General features: G+C 45.4%; 1 protein-coding gene across 1 annotated transcript in view; it reads left to right on the top strand.

Annotated features, from left to right (window-relative positions):
* Positions 1-10,941, top strand: part of lrp5 (low density lipoprotein receptor-related protein 5) — a 53,177-nt gene extending 42,236 nt beyond the window's left edge. Inside the window, exons 22-29 of the mRNA XM_061721571.1 lie at positions 215-424; positions 500-625; positions 1,815-2,051; positions 2,667-2,777; positions 2,861-3,094; positions 3,790-3,932; positions 4,020-4,117; positions 7,205-10,941. Of these exons, the coding sequence (XP_061577555.1) occupies positions 215-424; positions 500-625; positions 1,815-2,051; positions 2,667-2,777; positions 2,861-3,094; positions 3,790-3,932; positions 4,020-4,117; positions 7,205-7,538 (1,493 nt within the window). The 3' untranslated portion in view covers positions 7,539-10,941. The remainder of the gene's footprint in view (positions 1-214; positions 425-499; positions 626-1,814; positions 2,052-2,666; positions 2,778-2,860; positions 3,095-3,789; positions 3,933-4,019; positions 4,118-7,204) is intronic.
* Positions 10,942-16,465: the final 5,524 nt, after the last annotated feature.

Below are 16,465 nucleotides of genomic sequence, written 5' to 3'. Positions count from 1 at the left end.
CATGCAGAGGTTCGGGGGGAAAACCATGAACGGTACAATTCCCAGTCTGCGGTTGTGAATCTGGAGCAGACGAGCTGCTCCGCGGTCCTGCACGTAAACATCTGTTTGTTGTTTGAGTTGCTTGCTGGGAACTGGACTCGTCCCCTTTGACATGCTTGAACCTTTTCCAGAGCAGTGAAGTTTACTTCTTTCCCATGTTCCCATCACTTCTCAGGGGCCAATCGCATCGTCCTGCAGGACTCCAACATCCTCCAGCCAATGGGCTTGGCCATTCTAGGGGACCACCTCTACTGGATTGACCGACAGCAGCAGATGATTGAGAGAGTGGACAAACTGACCGGAGACGGTCGCAGTCGCGTCCAGGGACGGATCTCCTACCTGACGGCGATCCATGCGGTGGAGGAGATGGACCCGGAGGAGTTTGGTACGGGTCTCCCTGTCACCAGATCAAGCCAGTACAGCGGTTTCAGTGGTTTTAATAACATCTGTCTTCTTTCAGCATCCCACCCCTGTTCCCGTGACAACGGAGGCTGCTCTCACATCTGTATCGCTAAGGGCGACGGAACACCTCGCTGCTCCTGTCCCATGCACCTGGTGCTGCTGCAGGATCTGCTGCACTGTGGAGGTGAAACAGCTGCTGGCTTGATGTTCAGCTGCTCACTGTTGCTCTGCCTCCTCCTCCTCCTCCTCCTCCTCCACCATCTCCATGTCCTCTTCACCTCCTCATCTATCTCCTCCTCCTCCATGTCCTCCTCCTCCTCCTCCTCCTCCTCCATGTCTTCTTCACGTCCTCATCTATCTCCGCCTCTTCACCTCCTTTTCCGTTTCCTCCTTTTCACTTCCTCATCTTCACTTCTTCTCCTGTGTCCTCTTCACCTCCTCCTCTTCACCTCCCCATACATGTTTGTTTGTTTGTTTTATTTAAGATCCCCATTAGCATTGGCAACAGCATTAGCTATTCTTCCTGGGGTCCGACATACTGTACACACAACACACAAATTAACACTTAATACATAACAGACATACATGACAAACAACACAATAATAGACACATCTCCCTTAGTCACAGACAACACAGAGGATAACTAAATCACCATCATTCTCAGACATAAATACATAGAAATGAAATCAAATAAAACACCTTCATAAACAATACCTGCCTGAAATGACCTTATCTTAGAATTCTTGACCACTTTTCACCTTTATTGTGATGGGGTTTACACTACCTGTAATTCTATTCAAATTTAATTCTATTTCCTTCCAAATGTCAAATCATAATTCATAATTCATTCAGGAGAATCCATGTATTGAGTGTTACACCCTGAGGAAGGCCGAAACGCGTGGGCTGTAACCCACTTTTTTAATCTTTCCACATGGAATAGCCAATTTAAATAAAGGCTTTTTATATTTGAAGAAGAGTGCCTTGGATTTTTCTTCCTTTTTGACATCATAATTCATTAGATTTTAAAATATATTGTTTCAACTGAATCTTAAACCAATCTTTGCTCCCTACATGAGAAATATGAACTGATATAGAGTTCCAGCCAACCATGGCTCTGTAAAGAAAAGTTCTCTGTATCAGACCCGTTCTCACCCTTGGTAGTAGGAACCTCCTTTCTGATGTAATTCCCTTACTGTAACCATGATGAGCAAAATTATGTTTCGGAGATCGTGTCACCTCTACATTCCTCAGAAAATGTAACAAAGTATAAGTAGACCATTGTCTTCTAGATAACCAGCCTAGATTTGTCATTGTGATTTGTCGTTGTGGTCACCACAACCCTGACCCTCCTCACCGGCCTCTCCCTCTGCAGAGCCTCCCACCTGCTCCACAGAGCAGTTCACCTGTTCCACGGGGGAGATCGACTGCATCCCCATGGCCTGGCGCTGCGACGGCTTCCCTGAATGTGACGACGGCAGCGATGAAGAAAACTGCCCCGTCTGCTCTGCCTTCCAGTTTCAGTGTGATGAAGGCACCTGCATCGATGCTGAGAGACGCTGCGACGGGGAACTAAACTGCGCTGACAAGTCTGATGAGCACGACTGCGAAAGTACGTTTACCAATGAAACACTGACCCCTCACACCTCATCACCATTATCTTCCCTCCCCACTCTTTCATGGAGGAGTACTGTAGGAATGGTTAAAGTAATTTGTAATTTATTTATTTCAAAACAGGCACAGTGCACAATAAGATATTAATCTTGTACAAGAGAATATGCATTGTGCCAGGTTGTAGCAGCTTGCTATTTTCCACCTGTAGTCCCTGGGCAGGTTGATGGAATAGTACATAAAAATTAGTATAGAAAAAGAAAAAAATGGGTTCTGTCAGATGTTGGTACCTAAGATTTAAAGCTAGGCTGCCCCCCCAACACACACACACAACACACTTCATAAATGTATACACACTTGTCTTGACAGTAACCAACGCTCTCACTGAGCTTTACACTCCTCTCTGGACTGAAGTGGTTGATGAAGAAGGTTGTAAAACTAAATATTAAGTTGAGGATCCACCACTTATGTCCAGGACAGTTTATTTGTTTTATTAAATGATTTTGTCGATCTTACATTGGTCCTGAGAGAACTTCAGGAGAACTTCTTGTGTGTTGTACTGGGTTTAATGTTGAGGGTTCATGACCTCTTGACCTCCGTCTCTGTCGGTCCGCAGCCATCTGCCCCCCCGGCCAGTTCCGCTGCGCTGATAACCGCTGCATCATGAAGAAGCAGCAGTGTGACAGCTACTCCGACTGTCCCGACGGGTCCGATGAGCTCGCTTGTGGTAACGACAGCACGTGAACACAACTCTCCCGTCTGTTCGTGTTTTATCAGAACTCCGTGTTGTAAATGATGACTTCTTTGCAGAGCACATTTCCCCGAGCTTCATCCCCAACCCGGACCCCAAACCCATCGTGCCGGTCATCGCCATCATCCTGCTGGTGTTTGTGATCGGGGGGGCGTACTTCGTGTGCCAGCGGGTGGTGTGCCGCTGCTACCAGGGCCCCAACGGCGCCTTTCCCCACGAGTACATCAGCGGGACCCCCCACGTCCCCCTCAACTTCATCGCCCCCAACGGCTCTCAGCACGGCACCTTCCAAGGTGAGGTCACACACACGGCGCTCGGTACAGTAATCCCTCGTTCTTCTCGGGGGTTACGTTCCAAAAAGAACCTGTGATAGGTGAAATCCGCCAAGTAGCAACCTTTTGTTTTTTTTACAATTATTATACAAGGCTTCAAAGTGCAGAGACCAGCCCCACCTCAACGCGACCCGATTAATTGGATTTGAAGGGGAGAAAACGAAAAATGATTATGAAAAAAAATACAATAAGTACAGTAGGACAAATTGTGACTCGCGTGTATTTCACTGCTCTTCTGACGGTGCCGCTGCATCCTGACTCCGCCCGCGGTGCAGGTGTGTTTTTTCCAGAGAAGAACATAGTTATGGGTCGTTGTTGTCGCTCTTTTTTCTTCTGGGCAAAAAGATTCTTATAAACTGACATGCCCCCATCGATTATATCTGAGACTGTAATGAACGATTCATTAAAGACTCCCGTTCTTGAGCTGCTGCTGAAGCTCATTGGCCGTTCTCAGCATTGTTGCTAAGCGACCAACGTTATTGACACAGGAAGTGAAGAAGCGGGGGAGATTGTTTAGCCAATCAGAATGCAGAACACGATGCACGATGCAAATCCGTGAAGCAGCGAGACGTGAAAGGTGAACCGCGTTAGAGCGAGGGATTACTGTACGGCCGCCATCACGGGTGGAGGTGTGACGGCGGCGTTCCTGTGTGCAGGAATCTCCTGTGGGAAGTCCATCATGAGCTCGGTCAGTCTGATGGGCAGCAGCAGCAGCGGGGCGCCGCTCTACGACCGGAACCATGTGACCGGGGCGTCGTCCAGCAGCTCCTCCTCCACCAAGGGAGCCTTCTACCCTCAGGTACACACACACACACACACACACACACACACATGCACGTGTGCCCCTTTGTGTTGTGATTCTGATTAACACGTTCTCTGTCTGCAGATCCTGAACCCTCCTCCTTCTCCGGCCACCGACCGCTCTCTCTACAACACGGAGGTCTTCTACTCGTCCAACAGTCCGTCCACCACCAGATCCTACAGGTCTCTGCTCACCTTCCTCATCTACAACTCACTGTATTTTAAGGTTGTGTTGCCCAGAGCTCTGCTCGTCTGGCACAAATAAGTTGTCACAAATGCGGAGGGTAGAAAAGTTGCGGTTCTTCTACCGACTGCCAGGGTTTGGATCCGGATCTGCGGTTCCACTAGGGACCCCCAGAGTCTGGGGCCAAGAATGAGTTGATCTCCATTGTCTGAGTGGACCTTCATTGTGCTGTGAGGTGGTTGGTGCTGTGTACAGTGGGGGGTCTCTGGCTCTGAGGAGAAGCTCCTCGGTGGCACCAGGGGTGGATGAGATCTGCCCAGATGTCCTTTACCCTGCATTCACACTGAAAGCGTCAAAAATCTCCTGACGCCAGCATCTCGCTGCTTGGTGGATTCACACTGAAAGCTGCATGCACTGTCGACACCTGCAGTGGGCGGGGCTAAAGCTGCGCTGCAGAACTGGAGGGAACAAAGTGCATATAGCCTACACATATCTATATATAGCGTGCACATCTTCAGTTTCCTATTTCACCATAGATCACACTTTGAGAAGCCTTCTTTATATTTCCGCGTCATTTCCACATAGATAAGAGTGAGTTTGATGCTCTTTAACCAGGTTGGTCCTGGATCAACATCAACCATCGTTGATCCCGGTGAAGCTGCAGTCTGTCTGCGGTGTACACTGACACACCGGGTCGGAGCGGATTTAGTCATGATGTTTAAACTGTGTTTTGTGATTAATAAGCACGGTTTTTAATTATTTTGCGTTGGATCAATGTAGCAAATAAAATCATTCGCAAATAAAATCAATCACAGTCAGTTAAGTATTTCACATGATCAGTTCAGGTAAAAAACAGCAGTCAAATCAGCAAAAATGTCAGTTTGCTGGATGAAATATATGAATTCCTGATAAAATAAGTTTGTTAGTGCACAGCTCTGCTCATGTACGCATGTGAATGAGTGTACGTTTGTGTGTACATGAAAGTACAATCTGCATTGAGGCTTCTCGCTTCGGGAATCCCGGTCTGTGATTGGACGCCGCCTCGGCGTCGCCGCTGCTCATTTGCATAAAGTTCAGATTTTTCAACTTCAAATGGACACGCTGCTCCCGCTGCCTCTCGACGCGCGTTTTCATAGAAAATGAGGGGCACGGTGGCGCAGCTGGTAGTGCAGCCGTCTCACCGCAAGAAGGTCCTGGGTTCACTGTGGGCGCTGAAGTGCGTGTTAAGTTCCCCCCATGACTATGATGCCCACACCATGGGTGGAGTTTGCATGTTCTCCCCGTGTTCCCTTGGGTAGCTAATGTCAGTGTTGTGCAAGTTCATACTTCTCATGAACTAGTTCAAAGTTCAGTTCACATAGTTTAAAAATGAACTGTTCACGTTCATAGTTTACCATTTTCATTTTGAACTAATTCAAATTCAGTTCATTTCAATATTTTTAGGTGAGAAGTACAAATGAAACGCCACCCTATCCTAAAACTGTTCAACGTTTACCAGTGGTCTTCAGCCCTGGTCCTCAGGACCCCATCACCTGCATGTTTTAGATATTTCCCCTCAGAATCCTGATATAAATGACTGTCATTAACAGACTTGTGCAGACCTGGATGACAAGCTGATAATGATCATTAATTAGAATCAGGTGTGATGATGCAAGAAAACATGCAGGACAGGGTTGGAGACCCCTGCTGAATACAATCATGTATTGTCCTAGTGGCGTTTCAACTTTATTCAGAGGCTGTAAATCTCCAACATTGTAGTGCATTATCAATTTGTTTACCTGTTACTGGGAAATCAGACCTCTTGGTCTTTCTGGGAACTTTTTTGATTGTTAAGGACTCGCAGATATTTCCTCACACTGGACTGATGCTTTAACTCCACATGACGTTTCAAATTTGAAGTTGACGAGGCAGACGCTCAGACTTGTTTTCTCAGCGCAGGTGGACATAATTTGCACAGAAAGGTTAGTTTCCTACCGTCAGACTCTTTGGGAGATGATGTGTAAAAGTCTCGCAGATAATGATAAGCGGATCATCATCTGATGGCTCACTGACGCTGCGACTGCAACGTCTCTCTTCACCCGTCAAGGCTGATTTATGGTTCCGCGTTAAATCAACGGCGACGACTACTGCGTAAGGTACGCAGCGACGCGAACCATACGCCGTAGGTTCCGCGTTGGTGTAACGCGGAACCATGAATCAGCCTTCATTCGTAAAGACTGCACTTGGCTCGTCGAGCATTTTAAATGTGCGTGCCGCCCGCTGGTGAAATAAGAAGGATTATTCCGTAATAATTGGACCTAAACACTGAAGCTGCAACTCACATAATCTGAACAGTTCAAATTCCAGTTCATGATCTGCAGAATGAACTAGTTCACGTTCAAGTTCTTTATGTGTAAATATGTTGCGTTCAGTTCAACGTTCTCACAGAAATGAACGTGTTCAATGAACGCGTTCATTTGAACGCGTTCATGCACAACACTGGCTAATGTGAGCTACCCTCACAAAAACATGCAGCAGTCCTGGGCTCTACTGCCCCCTCTGGCCAGCCGGGGCACCAGATGGGGTGGGGAGGATCCGGAATAACGTGATCCTTCCACGCGCTACGTCCGGCCGGAGAAGCCCCACCCTGTCTGGTGAAAAGAAGCGGCCTGTTCACTCCTCAGGTTAAGGAGGAGAACTGAGCTCAGTGTGGGGTTGGTAGAGGATGGCAATGCCCAGGACTGTCACTTAGGTAGGAGCACTGGGTGATAAAATGGGGGAAAAAACCGGGATAAAAAAAAAAGAAAAAATAGAAAATGAATGGTGCCGGCTGCCTATGATGCCCATGACGCTTTCAGTGTGAATGCAGGGTAAGGCTCTGGCTCTGGATGCTGCAGGACAGTCCTGGTTGACCTGCCACATCAGGGACGGTGTCTCTGGACCTCTGGTCTCTCGAGGGTCCACCAGATCAAGCACGATGGTGGCCGGATGATGCTCTGTGGTTGCCGTAGTTATTATTGCTGAATTGTTTTCCGTTTGACTTCTTTTTATTAAATAAAAGGATAGAAAGTTGACTCTTTCACACGTGACTCTTTCTTCTCCATCAGGCACTACCACCCGATCCGCGGCGCCGCCCCCCCGACCACGCCCTGCAGCACTGACGTCTGCGACAGCGACTACACCCCCCACCACCCCGCGGCCGGGCTGTCGTCGTCGGTCGGCCGGTGGAAGCCATCGGGCCACGGTAACCACGGCAACCATGGCAAGCACAACAAGTACTACATGGACCTGAACTCAGACTCTGACCCGTACCCTCCGCCCCCCACGCCCCGCTCCCAGTACCTGTCGGCGGAGGAGAGCTGCCCCCCGTCCCCCTCCACAGAGCGGTCCTACTTCCACCTGTGTCCCCCTCCGCCCTCCCCCTGCACCGACTCCTCATGACCCCCCACAGCCCAGGGCCCGGAGATGAAGAGCGGTCCCTGTCCGGTTCACTTCACCGGGAAAAGAACTTCCAGTCGCGGCTGGTTTATGATCCGGTTTATGAGCTGGAGTGCCACCCCCCCACCCCCACCCGTCCCACAACGGTCATTCCATCATGTTAGTCATGCCTGAAGGCAGAATCACTGTCACCTGAGGATGATGAAGACATGAACATCCTCCTATCAACTCGGGTCTCTGACTTCTGACTGTCCCAGCAGGACCTGAACGCCTCATGCTGCTGCCTTAAAGTGACACTAAGGAGTTTTAAAATGCCAGTTTCACTTGTGTCTGATGACCCACGCCCTTCTGTCGGAAAATAACTTAAAGTAACTGGACTCACGTGCTGCTTGACTTTCAGGCGGGCTGCACGTCGCTTTGCAGCCCGCCAACAAAATTACATGTGGATATTTGTGTATTTTTTTAATGTTGCTTTAAATGACCTGTGGACCTCTGTGGTTTTCCTCCAGCTCCCTCTGGCACTGTCGTGTCTCGGTTTCTGGGGGCCCTAAGCTCGGTTCTTGCTGGAGGACCCAGACTCTGTAAAATTCCAGTTGATGCAGGAGGTCAAACCCTCTGAGATGAACCGTGGTGACGCGTGAATGTGATGGAAGAAGGAAACAGATTTGCAGATGAAAAGTTCAGATTCACGTTGATCCAGAAAATAAGCTAGCTAAGCTGACTGTAGCTGAGGCCCGTGGCGCCAGCGTGAGCGCGGCGCTGAGCTCGGGTTCCCTGAGCCGCGGGGAAGCGGAGTGCAGAAGTGGCCTGATACACTTGCAGGTTGGAGAGTTTCTGGCTTGAAAAACTCAATTTCCACCTCATAAACTCTTAAATTTGCTTCTGAAAATTCAGAATTTCTGATTTATTAAACTCACAAATTTGTGTGAGAAGAAACGCACTTGAAGTGCACAAAGTAGAATTTTAGATTAAATCAATTCTGGGCGGCGGCGTGGAAGCGACGGGCCCCCCCGCCGCCAACGCTGCCTCCATTTCTGCTTGAAAGTGGGAGTTTCTGGGCTCATTGCAGGAGCAGACCTGCGCCCAGAGGTCAGAGGTTAGTTGTGTTTCAGCTGTTTCTCTGCAGCCGGGTGGCGTCGCAGCTCTCCGACCACACGTGCACGTAGCGAGCGAGCATGGACCTGTGAAGCTGTTGCACGTGCGCAAGATGAAAGCCCTTTCCGTACCGGTGGTTTTACCGAGCGGCGTGCAGAAGCTCACCTGCTCCCAGCGCCATGACTCTTCTGGACTCACATGAAGTCTCCACTTTTCTGCGTAGATGTTTGTGTTTCAGGCCTGAGGGTCTCTGTGTCTGCGTCATGACGTCCTGATGTGTCTCTCATGTAAATGGATGAAAAATGGCGTCCCGTTGGAGGCCGCAGGCAGAAGGGCAAAAGCTTGCTTGATCTTGATTTTCAGTATGAATACCGTGTCCCGTCCTGGTCCTGCTCAGGTTCATGTCTGAGGAATGAGTGAGTGAGTGGATGGATGGATGGATGGATGGATGGATGGATGGATGGATGGATGGATGGATGGATGGATGGATGGATGAGTGGGTGGATAATTGGGGGGATGGGTGTATGAGCTGTACGGGTCACGTGTCGGGCTCCTGCGGTCCGCGTTTGATCATGTGAGAGCATGGAGAGACTGAATGAATAGCAGCAGGTTCATGTGCGACACGTTGGGGCGAATGAAAGGTCAGTGTCACCGGCCGGCCGTTACCGGGTCACCGGGTTACCAGAGGCGTACCGGCAGATGTGAAACAGCTGGGGGGGAGTTAAAGCAAGCCCACCCGGCAGTACCAGTTCTGATCACACTGACTACGTTTACATGCAGTCAAAATTCGGGTTATTACTAATATTCCTGTTACTGAAACATTCGGAATAATCTGTTTCCATGCGTGAGGAAACAGGGTTATCCCTGTATACATGGTAATTAATCATTTGGGATATCCCGATCAAACCAGCGACGCGCGGAGAACGTCATGATGCAATTCCCGTTATTTCCGCTTCTTCTTCCTGTATCCAAATTCAAAACAAATGCTGCTTTGCGCAACTTTTCGCTCACCTTCTTGTAAATCTCCCTATCCCGGTACTTTCTAGCGTCTACAAATGCCAAAATGTTCATATCCTTCATTACATTTATGAAGTGATTAGTCTCCTCCTTTCTCCAAAAGTGATCTAGTCTTGTGTTTCTCCGTGTTTAGAAGTACATCCTGGACTCAAAAGACCAGGATTCCTTGCGAAAAGAGCATGTGCAGAAAACAGATTCCTGTTCCGTTTCATGGGGATATTCCATTTGGCTTTTACATGACTGAATATTCGGGTTAGAAAAGGAGTAACCCAGGGCTCATATTCGGGTTTTCAAAAACCGGAATATGAGCAAATTTGGGTTATTCAAAGGGGTTATTGGTGTTTACATGGCTGTTCAAAACCGGGTTATTGCTAATATTCGGGTTTTAAAAGGGTTTTTGACTGCATGTAAACACAGTCACTGTCTCAGAACAGTGTGATCTCTGACTCGTGTCAGAGATCTCAGATCCTCTGACATGAGTCCAACATACTGGGGAAGCTGCAGATCAGCTGGGAGCTTTTTACCCTTCTTTCCCTGCATGTGTGTGTTGAGGGTACTGCTGCTGCACAAAGTGAATTTCCCCCATTGAGAGAGAAATAAAGGATAATCTTATCTTATCTTAGCTCTGACCGGGAGTTACCGGTTTCCATGGTGACCCAAAGTCCAACAGAAACCACAAATGTTTAACTTTGGGCTTCTCTGGAAACCCTGCTCTGGTTTTGTGACGGGAAGTGGAGCTGGTTTCTATCAGTGGGGCAGTCCTCGTCCCTGCAGAGGTTTGTGACGTGCTGCCCCCCGGTGGTCAGAGCTGGTGCTGCGTCCTCCACCTGCTTCAACCCTTTCAAGGCACCTTGTTGGTGATGTTGGGTTCTTGTGTTTTGGACTTTTAAGAATCAAAACCGTTGTTTCTGTGCACCGAAGTTTATGCCCTGAGGTCTGCTCCCCAGTTCCTGGTACCTCGTGCAGGTCTCACAGTCCCCAGCAGGCCCCTTTATGGTTCTTGACCAGAAACCCAATCTCAGAGGTGGTACCGCGTTCAGACTGGGACCAGAATCAACGCAGAACTGCTGACCCTCCAGGATGGTCTTCTCTGATTAAAAACCAGCAGATCTGGTCCAGAAGAGTCCTGGTTGTTTTGGGAGGAGGTTTTATGAGCAGTGACCCGACCCGAACCTTGGTGGACCGGTCGGACCTGGACCTCATCTCATATCCTCTCAGCCAAGAATGCTTCATGTAATTTACACTTTTTTGTATCAAAAGCATTTTTATATAATAAAGGTTTTATTTTAAGGATCGCCGTTGTCTGATGATTTGATTTGATTTGATATTTTTTATTCCGAACATAAGCACAAAAAAATAAATCAATAAAACAGCAGAACAATAAATCAATAACATAAAAAAGTAATCATTAAATAATAAATGTACCATCGTAAACAAAGTAAAAGAGAATTAATGAATATAATATCAAATGTGTTAGGCTCAAAAAATGAGTAGGAAGAAGTAAAAAACGTATAAACTCCTACTCTTTGAACTCAATACTATTTTTTCAGTTGGACCCTTTTTATTAAATATGAAAGAAAAGAAAAACTTGACATAGTTAAAGGTTTCACAAATTAATAGTAAGAATTTTATAAATATAAATTGTGGTATATCCAAGTATTAATCACCTGAGTTAATTACCCCGAGTCCCTGTAATCCTTTATACGTAAAGCATATATTATTTATTTACGATGTGAATGTATTTACACCCGTGTACAATCTTATTAATTACAAAAATTCTTACTCAAAGATATTTCCACACACATTAAAGCATACATATGTACGGATATACTCGTTTCTGTTCATATATGTATAGATACACGCGTATACATACACACACGCACACATATACACGTATATAAACATCCACAAATACACATATTTCCATACCTATATGTACACATATAAACATATACACATACCCATATGTATACTTAGACATATAAACACAACCTCCCCCCACAAGCTCCTTCATATATTTTGTAAAAATCATTTGTTTATATATTTTTTTGAACTGGTTGATGTTTGCACATTGCTTCAGATCCACACTCACTCAGTCTGTTCCATAGCCTTATCGTAGTTCTATATCTTTGGATCTTAAAATTAAGCATTTCCCTGAAATCATACCCTCCCTCTCTTTCATGAAACACTTTTTGCAGGTGATTTGGTAATACATTTAATTTAATATTTAATTTAATATAGGGAGGCCATTGCTCATCTTACGATAGTGGAAAGTAGTAGTAGAGGCCAGTGACCTGGGTTCTGCCTCTGCAGATGTTGATTTCCTTGCTAGGAACACTGCTGATCTGCTGCACTTAGCCTTAGATTCAGTTGCTCCTTTGAAAAGGAGGGTTTCCAACCATAGGAGCTTAACTCCCTGGTATAATTCAGATATCCGCATGTTGAAACAAAACGTGCGTAAAATGGAAAGGAAGTGGTACTCTTGTAAGTCTGTAGACTCTTATCGTGAATGGAAAGATATTCTAATAGTATATAAAAAAGCCATTCGCAAAGCCAGAACAGCTTATTATTCAACGTTGATAGAGGATAACAAAAGTAACCCACGTTTTCTGTTCAGCACTGTAGCCAGGCTGACAAAGAGTCACAACTCTGATGAGCCGTGCATTCCTGCAGCTCTCAGTAGTGAGGACTTTATGAGCTTCTTTAACAGTAAAATCACAGAATTAGAGAAGACATCAACCAGCCGGCTGTCAGCGTTTCTTCAGCTTTAGCGACTTCCCTACGCTCTGACTTATCTCTAGACTGTTTTGATCCTATAGACCTCCCTGAGCTGAAGTCAACCACATGTATGTTAGACCCCATCCCGACTCGACTATTCAAAAATGTTTTTCCTCTTATTGGTACGACAATACTGGACCAAATTAACCTATCCCTAAGTTTAGGATATGTGCCACAGGTTTTCAAAGTCGCAGTAATTAAACCTTTACTCAAAAAACCTTCTCTTGACCCAGACACCTTAGCTAATTATAGACCAATTTCCAACCTTCCATTTGTATCTAAAATTCTGGAAAAGGCAGTTTCAAGCCAGTTATGTGACTATTTGTATAGAAATGATCTGTTTGAAGTCTTTCAGTCAGGGTTCAGAATGCATCATAGCACAGAGACAGCACTGGTTCGAGTCACGAATTACCTTCTTATGGCCTCAGATAAGGGATTAGTGTCCATACTGGTTCTACTGGACCTCAGTGCTGCTTTTGACACTATAGATCATGGCATTTTACTGCACAGGTTAGAGCATGTTGTTGGGATTAAAGGGACAGCTCTACGTTGGTTTAAATCATATCTATCTGACAGGTTCCAGTTTGTTCATGTACATGAGGTTTCTTCAGAACAGTCAAGGGTCTGTTATAGTGTTCCGCAGGGTTCAGTGCTAGTGCCAATCTTGTTCAGTTTATACATGCAGCCATTGGGAAGAATAATCCAGAATCACGGCATACATTTTCATTGCTAAGCTGATGATACGCAGCTCTATTTGTCTATGAAGCCGGATGAAACAGAACCGTTAGTTAAACTTGGCATGCAGGCATGTCTTAGGGACATCAAGGATTGGATGTCTGGAAAGGTTTTGCTTCTAAATTCAGATAAAACAGAGGTTATCATTCTTGGTCCAGAGCATTTTAGGAAGGGATTAGATGGTGTTTCGATGGCTTGCAGTGGAACTGTGAGAAGCCTTGGTGTTGTTATCGACCAGGATCTGTTGTTTAAACCATATATTAATCAGGTTTGTAAAATAGCATTTTTCCATCTCCGTAATATTGCAAAGATTAGGAAAATCCTCTCGCAGAGTGATGTAGTAAAACTAGTTCATGCGTTTGTATCTTCTAGACTAGATTACTGTAATGTGTTATTAGCAGGATGTCCAAGTAATTTGCTGAATAGGCTCCAGCTGATCCAGAATGCAGCAGCCCGAGTGCTGACAGGAATCAGCAGGAGAGACCACGTCTCTCCAGTGTTAGCTTCGCTCCATTGGTTACCCGTAAAATTCAGAATCCAATTTAAAATTTTATTACTTGCGTATAAAGCCCAACAGCTTAGCTCCGCAATATTTGCAAGACCTGACAGTGCCTTATGTTCCTGGCAGAGCTTTCCGCTCCCAGGGTGCAGGTTTACTCGTAGTTCCTAGAGTATCTAAATGTAGATTTGGAGGGCGGGCGTTCTGCTATCAGGCACCATTACTATGGAACCAACTTCCAATCTGGGTTAAGGAGGCTGACACCACCTCCACCTTTAAAACTAAACTTAAAACCTTTCTGTTTAGTAAACCTCTAGTTGGTGTTAGTAAATCTCTAGTTAGTGTAAACTCTAGTGTATTAGAGTCAGTAGTCATAGCTGCAGCTATAGAACAAGACTATAATAGTTAGTCTCAAACATAGCTTAGATATGCTGCTATAGGCCTATGCTGCAGGGGGGCACTGACATGATCCACTGGGCGGTGTCTCTCACCCTTCTTCTCCTCTCCTCTCCTCTTCCCTCGCTCTCTTCTCCTTTTCCATTTTTTATTTATTAGAAGTATCTCATAGCCATCATTTTTGTCCATCGTTCTTGTAGTTTTTTGTGCTGGCCCCCTTTTTTCTCTTGTGTGCATATTTGCAGGCCGGAGCTTCAGGAGCTGCGTGCTGACCCGCGGTCCCCTCCTCTGGTCATCCCGCTGCTGCTTCCACCTGCCTGTGTGGATGTCTGCTGTGTGCTGCTGACGTTCTGATGTCTGAAGTAATAGTGTCCAAAAGTTCCCGTAAATTCTCACCTGATCCAATTATATTTGTGTCATCTGCAATAAGATACATTTGTGTATTTGTGATTTCTTACATACTGTATGTCATTGATGTACATGATGAATAATTTAGGACCCAACACCAACCCTTGTGGTTTGCCACACAATGTCAAAACATCTTGACTGATGATCTCCCATTTTCACAAATTGCCTCCTGTGGTGGTTTGGCTCTCCTACTAATCACCACACACAGATACAGACTCTTATCGTGGTCATAAATTCCCGAGCCATTCTGAGCTACCGACACACACACACACACACACACACACACACACACACACACACACACACACACACACACACACACACACACACATGATCGGAAGATTTGCATTATATGATTTCTTGTCCCTGTTAATGTAGTGAGCCATCAGAATTTATCCGAAGAGTTGTTTTACCATATGCTTGACACTGGTGTAAATAAATTCTGATTGAAAGAAATCGTCCTTGTTTATTTTGCGCACGTTTGCCGCTAATGTTGGTTGCCGGAACCTGTGTTCGGATTCCACCTTTCAAGAATTATTCTGTAGAATAATTCATCTTGAGACTGATCTTGCTGTAGTTATCATTTTCCTGATAAACTCAGGTGGTGCCCCGTCTTGATTAAGTCATTTTGAAATAATCTACCTTATTAATAATTGTCGAAGGACAATTATTAATAACTCTCTTGATAACTGAAACAGCATCTCCTTGTGGCACAACACCCCTTATGATGCAGGTCCAGGTCCTGGTCAAAGTTTCTTCCCTCTTGTTTATGTAATAATTAATCAGGGTCATGTTCTGGTCTCTGGAAACCACCTGGGGATGACTTGTCTTGTGATAGACGGTTTATTAATAAAGTTGAAGTGAACATGTCTCCGTTGGTCTTGGTCCTTCATGGATTTTGCTCATTACTAACTTTAGAAGAGTAATTTCCCACCATTAATATTACATTAAAAAGCAACACAGAAATTATATTTGTTTTACTACCAAACATAATTTCCTCATTTGACTTGCCTTTTTGATAAAAAACTGGATTATTTCATAGTTTTAACCAACATTTAGCTTCCTGGTTTTGTACACCGGCAAACCAACGTACACGTCACTCACCGCCCTTTTCATTCGGTACCAGGTGTCCCTGGTACGTGGATGATGGGGGGGGGGCTAAAAATGTCTTCAGTGCTCCGTGCCACTTCTACGGGCTTACAGGACTGTCTCAGAAAATTTGAATATTGTGATTTTCTGTAATGCAATTACAAAAACAAAAATGTCATACATTCTGGATTCATTACAAATCAACTGAAATATTGCAAGCCTTTTATTTTAATATTGCTGATCATGGCTTACAGCTTAAGAAAACTAAAAAAATGTGAATATTCTGGGAATCTTAATATTAAATTGTAAGCCATAATCAGCAATATTAAAATAATAAAAGGCTTGCAATATTTCAGTTGATTTGTAATGAATCCAGAATGTATGACATTTTTGTTTTTTTAATTGCATTACAGAAAAATAAAGAACTTTATCATAATATTCTAAATTTCTGAGACAGTCCTGTATTTTCTTAATGTCACTGAAAAATATGGTCAGCTCACAGTAGCATAGACTGGATCCAGACCTGTAGGTCCTCCTCTGTTAGCAGAAGGTTACTAACCAGACAGCACAAGTGTCAGCAGGGACTTGGCAATGGCGGTAGTTGCTGCTCAAGGATTCCAGCCTGGAGGAGACCCTTCCAGGCTGTTTCGGGCAGAGAGGTTGATGAAGTTGATGAAAGCCATTGTTCGTTAGCATCAAAGGTTCACTGGAGCTACAGTGAAACCCCTGGTGACTCAGTGGGCATTTTCTAAACGACATTCAATACTTTATTGTTCCACCTGTTTGACCATTTTTGGATCAACAGTAGGTGGGTGCAGTCAGCCCCTCCCAGTATTCACCTGAACTCAGACCCACTTCCATCAGATGATGAATGACCATGTGTTACACCAAACCGGGTGGGTGACTCCTGAAA

The sequence above is a fragment of the Cololabis saira genome, chromosome 5 (genome assembly GCF_033807715.1).
Source record: "Cololabis saira isolate AMF1-May2022 chromosome 5, fColSai1.1, whole genome shotgun sequence".
Classification (NCBI taxonomy): Eukaryota; Metazoa; Chordata; class Actinopteri; order Beloniformes; family Belonidae; genus Cololabis; species Cololabis saira.
Note: the sequence above shows the minus strand (reverse complement) of the source record. Positions and strands in the feature narration are given on the sequence as shown.